General features: G+C 37.5%; 1 protein-coding gene across 1 annotated transcript in view; it reads left to right on the forward strand.

The window, feature by feature from the left end:
- Positions 1-4,142, forward strand: part of ADSS2 (adenylosuccinate synthase 2) — a 38,980-nt gene extending 34,838 nt beyond the window's left edge. The window contains exons 12-13 of the mRNA XM_069800607.1: positions 2,436-2,585; positions 3,350-4,142. Coding sequence (XP_069656708.1) covers positions 2,436-2,585; positions 3,350-3,402 — 203 coding nt within the window. The 3' untranslated portion in view covers positions 3,403-4,142. The remainder of the gene's footprint in view (positions 1-2,435; positions 2,586-3,349) is intronic.
- The last annotated feature ends 5,717 nt before the right edge of the window (positions 4,143-9,859 follow it).

The raw sequence follows: 9,859 nt of genomic DNA on the forward strand, positions 1-9,859 counted from the left end.
TCTCCTGTTAAGAAGGAACTGAAAATGTCTTGTAAATTCACAGCTGACTTCACTTGGTGTTGTTGAGGCTGTAGTCTTTTGCTATGGAGCTGGCCAGTATCTGCATTTCTATTCAGTCATAGGAGTTTATGAAAGAAAGATAGAACTCCCTGCTAGCTCTGAGCTGATCAGTTTAAAAGGAATGCGAAAGCCGTGGTGTAGTCCTGCTAACGACTCCTGTCCAAGTTCAGGCATCAGGTGATCTCAGCACAGACAGACACAACCTCTAGCTCAGGAGACTTTGAAAGCACAGGAACTTAGGAAATTGGGAGATTATTTTGGAGAAGCTTTACTTCATGCTTGCCTTTTGTTTTTTCTTGTGCTCTTTCCCTGGGCATCTACTGTAGATTAAAGAGCTAGGACACTGTGCTAGTTGCACCTTTGGTCTGACCTATACAACTGTTTTTATGTTCAGTTTCAGGAAATTGCTGGAGGATCCTTCTCTTAAAATGGTGCCAAGATTCTAAATTTCAGCTATTCTTTTTTGAGTTGGAAATAACATCACATAATTCCTTCTCCAAATTATACTACCAGACTACCAAATACCATTATATCTGTTCTCTCTGTTACCTAATTCAGCTGTTAATAGGGAATATTCCAGAAAGCCTAAAAGATAAATCCCCTAAGGGAAGAGCTCAGAGAAGTCTAAATGGTGACTACATCTGCTACTACACTGAGCTCAGTTTATGGCTTATCTTTCCCACCCATTATCTTTTATCACACCTGCTGGAGTAAAACGAGAGAATTGTTTGAAACATCAAGAAATTTATCCCTTCTTTTTCTTCCTCTCTTTTGGGGAAGTAAGGAATTGAACTAATACAGAGTAATGGAAGATTGTAGACAAGATTAGACCGTTCATTTCTAAGTGCTTTCAGCTTTCTCCCAGCTAGCCTCATCAGAGAGGCTTCAAAATAAAAAATGCCTGTGGACCTCCAAGGTTAGGTGTTCAGTCACTTTCCTTCTTCAGAAAGAGAGAGTCTAGCATCCTATTCTAGACCATCTGCACTGCCCAGAGATTAGTTTGTGGGTTTACACTTTGAACATAACCGGACAGCAGATGACACTTCAGTTGTTACTACTGATGACATTAAAGAAAGTGCTTATCCTTGGCCTCTGCAACCCAACGTCCTTAATTTTCCTGTCTGTCCTGGTTACAACAAGTATTGATTCAGGATCATTTGCCTTAACCTGTGAACACCTCAGTCCAAAAATTGTGCATTTCTTCACTGTTGTAGGCTTTGAAGTCAGTAGAGCATAGTCCTCTTTCACCCTTACTCAAAATGCCTGGTTTATAAAGGCTGTCCTTACAACATTGCTACTATCGAAATCTTATTTGCACCAGGACAAATTATTCAGTATGCTGAGCCTGAGTTTGTTGGCTACACACACACTGATGGTTTTGTATTTGCACCTCTACTGTGCCTCTTGCACCTAAAACCCTTTCCCAGGTTGACTAGCTGTCTTTGCAGGAATGACTTGATCTGAGGCATGGAGCCTACATAACATTAATTACAGTGCCTTTGGCAGAACTCTGTCTTTTTCAGGATGGCAAGAATGCCTGACACCTCCCATTTTCTTATCAATGTATTTTGAGGATTTTCAGGCTTAAGGCTTTTGTTTTGCTGCCCACTGTCATTCCAAGACTAATGTTCAGATAATTACTGGAATAATTCAGTTCCAGAACAATGTGCCTAGCATCTTTTCCAGTACTTGAAATCATCACAGGATTCAGAGTTAATGGACAACATTGTAGCAAGTTACCAAATGAAGGACAAAATGGAATACACTCATTGTTTCTATTCTGAGAAGTAATTGGAAGAGTTACTGTTCATACATCATGTGGGACCCCACACTGATTGACAAATTCATTGTAGAGTTTTGGGGCAAAGGGTCTGTGGGCATCAGAAATCTATTATGTATGAACTGCATCTTATGACTATGTTTAGTAACCTATGCCATTTTAAAATGTGTTTTAACTGCCTGATACTTACAAGCTGGTGCCTAATTTTGCTTTCACATCACCAAATTCCCTCGTGAAGGGGGAGTTGGATCTTGGTATGTGTTCAGAAAAAAAAAAAAAAATCAACATTTTGGGGAATTACTTTTCCTGAAAGGTTGTTTTCTGAACTTAAAAGATTGTGTTTTAAGCAAAATATAGGCATGTGACTGTGAGTACTGGAATTCGTAAAGTCTAAGTCCTGATAGTTACTGGATTTTTTTTTTTCTCTGCTTATATTAACAAAAAAGGACACTTCAGCACCTTCAGTGCTGGTATTAGCTTATGAGTAAACCTGTTTGTATAAGAAAAGAATAAAAAGCTTTACAGTTATGTATTTAGTGGTAGAGAATATATAATCTTTGTGGACATAATATTTTTGTTCCTGTTTGCTTCTCAGCCAACCAGGAAGTCTTAAATAAAGTAGAGGTTCAGTATGAGACACTCCCAGGATGGGATACAGACATATCAAATGCAAGGACATTTGATGAGTTGCCTGTAAATGCACAAAATTATGTTCGCTTTATAGAAATGGAGTTGGGTGTTCCTGGTAAGTAATCCAGATTTTTTTGTTGTTGTTGTTTTGGTTTTTTCCTGCTCCATGAAACCTATCTTGTACTTTGTCTTAATGAACATTCAAAATATTGAAAACTAGTTTGCAGCTGTGCTTATTCTGATGTACCTGGTGATACTTGTAATTATTGTTTTACTTCTTTTTATTTATCTGTTTAGCTGTTGAATTGAAAGCTTTGGGAAGTTCTAATATGCATTCTTTCTTTGGCTTATACTATAGTTCTTGTTCAACTGAGATTTTTATAACTTGCTTAAGTGTTTTTCAGATTGGTTATAATAGGGGTTTAGTTCTGCTGCCATTATAAAGTCAGTGGGACTACTGGTATATCAATGTAATTTAAATATATGTGACAGTCAGAGGTCCTAAACTAACAAATTTCTCTTATGCTCCCTAATAAAGATGATCCTGTGGTTCCATCCAAAGATAGGAATTAGGAGATGATGCAAATCTTTACTTTTCTGACAGTTTCTACGTATCTTTTTTCCTATGATCTGGAAAACTGATTTATTTATTATGGCAGCTTCAAGACTGTTCCTGCTTTTCTAAATTATCAATGCATTCTTACTTTGAGAACAATAGACATAGTTATCATTTCTTGACATACTAATACTATATGCTGTGTTTTTCTTCAGACTATGGTACTTAAGTGCTTAAGAAGATAAGTTTGTATCTCATCTTAAGATACAATCCAATCTTGCTTTGTATTACTTATAATAAAAGTTTGCTTTTCTCTTCTGCAGTTAAATGGATTGGAGTAGGGAAATCCAGGGAATCAATGATCCAGCTGTTTTAAAGATTTCAGATGCATGGAAGAAAGCACACTCCTCAAAAGACTGCTCATTCTTAAATGCATTAGTAGCCCGCAAAGCAAAGATGTTGGAAAGATAGATTTTTGCATGGAAAGAAATGCTAGAGTTGATACCCCCAAATCAGTCGCTACTCCTGAAAGAGACTTTTAACATGAACCTGTATCAATTCTTGTTCTACTGCAATTTCCAGGATACTTGTCATTGTTGTTCAAGGTGCCATCAGATTATTTTTTTTTCTTTACCTAATATTTACTTCATAATGTAATTCCTGTTTGAAAATCTAAGGTAGCATTACTTTCATGACTGTTTGTCTTTGTTATCCTCTCTCTGCTTTTGGCGGTGTTACTTCCCTGAAATTTTAGACAGTAAAAATAATGCAGTTTTGCACAGATAGTTTTACATCCTCATTATTTGTATTCCTAAAGCTGTTGTATTCTTAATGGCTGCTCTTGTGAGTGATTAAAGAGGGGGATTCTGATTTTATAATGCTATAAATGCTGTCTAAATTATTGTGTGATCTGTTTTTTTTAAAAAAAAAAAGATGTGATACCAAGTTGTTAAGAATGTCCAGGTTTTTTTAGCTGTATAACACAGAAACTTACTCTTTGTAACTCACAGAGGATACTCAAGTGTTTACCAGGAAGTGTGCCCAGAAAGTTAGAAAATCGATATTGTAAAAAGTTCATTTGCGATTATTAAAGAACTGTTCTGATTTTGAGTTAAATGTTTTATAATGTTACTCTTTTTTTTTTTTTTTCTGGTATTTTAAAAACGCTGTACTTCTCTACTTCCAAGGCGCATATCTCAAACTGTTTCCCTAATTAAATGAGGTTATATTTATATTTGGTGAGAAGTCTAACATTTTGATGCCCTTTTAAATTCCTTTCTATATAGCCAATAGAAGATCTTTCTCTGGAGAACTGGCAAAGCACAGACACTTTTATAATTATAAATTGAAGATGCTTTAGAAATAGCATTTAAAGTATTCAATATATTTGCTTTAAATGTAGGGAAAATAACAAGTATTCACCTCAAGACATCTGACGTACTTTGGCTTATTAGTGTTGGGAAATGTTCTAGAATTATTTTAATTTATAACCATTATTATATATTCCAAAGAATGTTACTTGTTTTGGCAACAATTCAATAATTACATATTCCCTTTCCAGATTTTTTGAGAATGACTTTGTTTTTACACACTATGCTATGGTATTCATGTGCTTCCTTTTCACTTAAAATAAAATTTACTTTGTTTCCTAAAAACAAGTTTGTGTCAGGGTGGGGCAGGAGTTTTAGATTTAGTTTAGTAGATTTTGGCTATGCAGGTGAATATAAGAAACTTTTAATGCAAAATAAAAGATATGAGGCCTTCCAGATTATGTCTTGGGTAACCAGACGTTTCCTGAAATGCAGTAGATTTGTTGGATTGATGCTGCTGTTGAGGTGTTCAGCACAATGTTTGTGTTCTCAACTGGCATAAAATAAAATTGATTATCATAAGGGGAGGAACAGCAGGGTTGAAGGATAAAAATGCTGATATTTAAGGAGCACTTTCTATTGAATTGTTTGCATGTGACAGCAGTTAGCAGGGTATGTATTTTGCTTGTGTAATATGTGGAAAGAGAAGGATACCATTGGCAAATACATTTAAAGATCATTCTCCTCAGCATTAAAAACCAAACAACTTCATACTCAGTTTTTTATGGAGGGGATGAGGGTCTAGTTTTCGTGTCAGCCTCGTAGTCCAGGAGAGAACCATACCCTCCCTCCCTAGCTAAGGGACATCTTGAGTTAAAAATGTCTTCCTAATTCCTTGGTGAAGAGAAGGAAGGATATAACTGTGTGAAACATAAGTTCCAATGTTCATTTAGAACGAAAAAAAATACTGCTGTTTTCTAGGTGATGGAGGGAATTGACCTTGCAATGTGAACAATAGGTAATAATTACTAAATATTCTTGTCTTCCTGTAGCTGTAGAAGGCACCAAGGGGATTTGTGCTGTCAGTGAAACTACCAGGCAAGGACTGGGGGCCTAGCTGGTTCAAGGAGTGAGTAAATAAACAAACAAGAGCATGCTTTCCTTCTACAGTGAGTGAATAAATGAGGGCTTACTATATAGTTGTGTTTCACTTATGCCAAGCAGAGACCTCCAAGTTCAAGGCCTCTTTCAGTTCTTTCACTGTTGTAACTCCACTGTACAAACTACTCTTGTTTTCCAGTTGAGGAATTCATTTTCCCAGATGTGGCAGGATTTCTAAGCAATATAGCTATAGGCTAAAATGGTACAAACTATTTGTGCAGTTAAAGAAACAAAACAGAATTGTCTTCCGTGAGAGTGATTTATGTTCTTTTGCTTTCTCTTAAGTTGAGCTGAGATTTTTCTTTGATTATTCCACTCAAGTGCAGGCCTGGAAAGTTGAAAACATCCTCTTACCAGTGCTTGTCCAGATAATATGTGGTCTGGGATCTGTTGGCGTATATTTGCTCTCGTGACCTGGAGTGAAGAATTTTTCCTCTTTAAATTTCAGGTGGTTAAACCTGACATCTGTAAAGCTTATTATGTTGTCCCCAAATGCCAGTTTTGCATAAGTTTTGCTAGAGTGAGTTCTTGGACTGGTGCACAAACACTTTCCTGGTGTTAAACAATGGTTATAGAATGGTTATATTCTACCAAATTTTCCCCTCCCCCAATGCTACTTTTTCTACCCCGTATTTCATTTGTACATATGGGGAAATAGGCTGGGATGTGTTATCACCAACCTGAATGTTGTAGAAACAAATGTTAACAGTTATGGAGGTTGTTTCAAGTGCTGTATGCTCTGCTCTTGAAGCCATGCTATGCTCAACTATGGAAGCAAGGAGGAAGAAGAGAAGAACAGCCTAATACTCTACCACCAGCAGTGTGTTTAGCAGGGGCAAAGTTACATGTCTTTGAAGGTGCTTTTAGTTTTTTCTCCAGACAAAATTCACTGTTCTGCTTTTTTTCTCCCTTCATTAGTCAAGAGCCCTTTGGCCTCAAAGGAATTGCCACACTCATTGGCAAAAGGCTTTTGGATGTCTGTCACAGGCTAGTAATAAGCTGTAATAAAAGGAAAAACCTTTGTACTTCAATGACAAGCATGTATTTCTCAGAGCCTTCCTGTATACTCCCTTCCTCTGTGAAGTCTCCTGTTGCTAGCATGTGAAGGGAGAGGATGGCAGCGTAGGATAGTAGTTGAAATTGATTGTCCTTCAAGTGTCCCCTCCCGCTAATGGGATGTTTTCAGGAGGCACAGATAGATACCTGTTAGACCTGACAAGGCTGATGACAGACAAGGTATTTTGATCTCACACCATTCTTGCTGCCACTGAAATATTTATGAGGCTGATTCTCCTAGGCTTGTGCTGTACTGCAGCATTTAATAGCCCTTAGGTCCCTACGGTTTAGTGAGCCTCCTTTACTAAATAGGAGGGGAAGTGAGGCATACTTCTGCTGCTTAGCCGTTACATTTGTACTCCATGTGTAACTGGGTTTTGGTACGTAGCTAATGGACAAAACCTTCAGAAAGTGGCAGACAGATAATGCTGATGCAATGCATGACAGCTGCTTTCCTCGATCATCATCCTGGAAATCTACTTTCTAACAGAAAATCGTAGTTTCCTTTTGCTGTCACAGCCAGCTCCCTTAATGAAACATAATCAGAGGTTTGGCTGGTATAGAGAAAGTAAAGGGCAAAGTAGCTGGGAATGAAGATAAGGGACAACTCAATCTGGTGAGTTTTCTCCCACCCATACTGTTCCTAGTGTCTGAAACAGTGAAACTTAGTAAACCTACTGGTATAGTAATCAAGCACACTTCCTTTGGTGCATGACAGCTTTACCTACTTAAGGCAGACTGCTGTGCGTACATACATACACACAGATGCTGCTTTATTTGCAGACTTAAAATTTTACACCATACTTTGTTGGTCTGAGTGTTGCAACTCATTTGACATGTCATCTTCAAAATACCTTGCAATAAATACATGTTCAAGTATCTTCCATTCAACTTTAGACAGATAATGTTGAGTTAAATCCTAATGTTCTTCACTGCCACTTTAGAACTGTCAAATCAAGTGTATCAAAGCAATGTATTTTCTCATGCTACGTTAGTTTTTTTTCAGTGAAGAATCCATTTGTGCATACATCCAGGTACTTACTTTTTAACTCTTTTGATACACACTACTGGCATTATCTGCATGATATCTACTACTGGCTATCTGCGTTTGAGTAGCTGTTTTTAGATAACAGTCTGCACAAGTGCAGATAGTTTGCCTTATTGGTTGCCCATTTGCTGGTTGCCCTCTGCATATTAGAGAGGGAACTGGGATTTACCTGAGTGTTGGTAGTGGGGAGAGGGTATGACTTTGGGGGACAGGTGGCAGCTCTTTTCTGGAAAAAGTGAGATGACTAGTCACTTTTTTCTCCGTGCAATTTAGGACTAGTTTGTTTACAGCAGAGCAAACCTCCCTAGTTCATCTTCTATGCCCCTTTTGGCAGGAAAAACAGCATAGATTACTTACTTGTGTTGAGATATGGCAAGTCAAATGGTGCTTTCTATGAAGATTGATTGGTACCGGTTGCTGGTGGTGTTTTTCTTTTTTTTTTTTTTTTGAAAACGTAGTACTTCTTGAGAGCTGAATTGTCAAGGTCAGGTTGGAATGGAGTTTCAGCTTCATGGTTTACTGGAGCTGGTTGCAGTTTACTGGAAAGGTCTAGGCAAAAAGCATAAATTATTCTGTAATCTCATACTGACATATGGTATGTAAATACCATGATCCACCCAAAGGGTAGCCAGCATTATAAATGTACTTTCTAATCTCCTGTTGAAATGAGCACTCAGTATAATGCAGCTGTAATCTAATAGATATTAACAGCCTGAGAATGTACAGTAAGACCTTAATAATTCAGTATTGTTCGATTGGCTCCATCTGACTTGTAATTAGCAAGATAAGGGTTGTGCCTTTTGCAGTCGAGCAACTAACTGCATTAGTTTAATATTACTAGACTTTTTAAAGCCTTGACTTCCCAATAGGAATAGCCTACAACATTTTAATTTTTTTTTTTAAATTGTAATACAACAAATTTTCATGGGGGGGGGAGGGGGAACCCAGCATTTTTTTTACTACAATTTCCATTCTAGATTCTCATATACATAATAAATTCAGGTCATGCAGCACTCCTGGTATGGCCAAAAACTTTTGGTTGTAGTTTTGGTTTACTCTGCCTGGATTCTCTTCTTGTTCCTCTTTTAGGCCAAAGTCATAAAAAATCATTAGAAGTTGTTGCAATGTTGCCCACAATAGGCATAAAAGGGAAAGGCTTATTCCACAGGTCTTACGGGTTTATGTTGATGCACAAGCTTACCCTGGAGCTCCTCTGGATGCATGTGCCTTGTGGACCTGTCTTAGCTGCCCAGGATAGAAACCACAGACATCCTTTCCAGGATAAACAACTGAGCTGATGAAGCAAGCAAATAGAAGATGGTGAAGGTACAAGCAGGAATCCCACCCAAGCTGTGGAAAAGCAGTTTTTCTTATACGGCAGTTATGGAAAAGAAATATTTTTGTCCCAGTACAGACCTTAAAAGCAAATAAGGGAATGACATTGATAACAAGGCAAAATCTTGCGTCTTTTGAAAAAATGTGAGTTTGTGTGGATGAATGAACTTTTTTTTTTTAAAATTTAAGAAATAAAAGTGGGCAGAATTCCCCCCCCCCCCCCCCCCCCCGGTACCCTTCTGAAATGCTAAGAGTTTTGAGCAGATTTTTTTTATACAACTAAATGATAGCCTGGCCTGTGCACATAATGTGTGCTGTGTGTTCATGAGGCTTACCCTAGTGGCAATATTGGTGCAAGGTCTATAAACTCCCTTAGTTTATTTGCGGAGTAAGACAGTAAGACATGCTAAATTCCTGCAAATGATGTAAAATGTTGGGGGTTTTTTTGTTAAGGAGCTGCTGATGGACCTAAAATAACTTGCTTATGTGGCTTGAATGTATTAATCTCCATTCTGGTAGCAAAATCTGCTATGGAATAGTATACCTATTAGGAATCCCCCAGGAAAAAAAGAACCAGTGTATGCATGTAAAAGTAAAGGTTCTACAAAATGTTAAATTTTGCAGAGCTATGGGAGTTTCTAGAATGAGTTGTACAATATTAGTGGCAGGTCTTAGAGTAGAAACAAATGCAAGAACCAGTTAACTTATTTAAACAGTATTTTATAATTCAGGACAACAGCATACTGTTCTGTGACTCAAAGCAGAATTTCTTTGCAGACTGATTCATTATATCAGTGGGTCTGATGGTCTGCTCGTTTGTCACAATTAAGTAATAATTTATTCTACCTCCTGAGGAATTAAATTTGGCTGCTGTGTATAAAACACTGACTCACCAGTATTTGGAAAATAAAGTAGATGTTTTC

This window comes from Haliaeetus albicilla, chromosome 13 (genome assembly GCF_947461875.1).
Source record: "Haliaeetus albicilla chromosome 13, bHalAlb1.1, whole genome shotgun sequence".
NCBI classification, from domain to species: Eukaryota; Metazoa; Chordata; class Aves; order Accipitriformes; family Accipitridae; genus Haliaeetus; species Haliaeetus albicilla.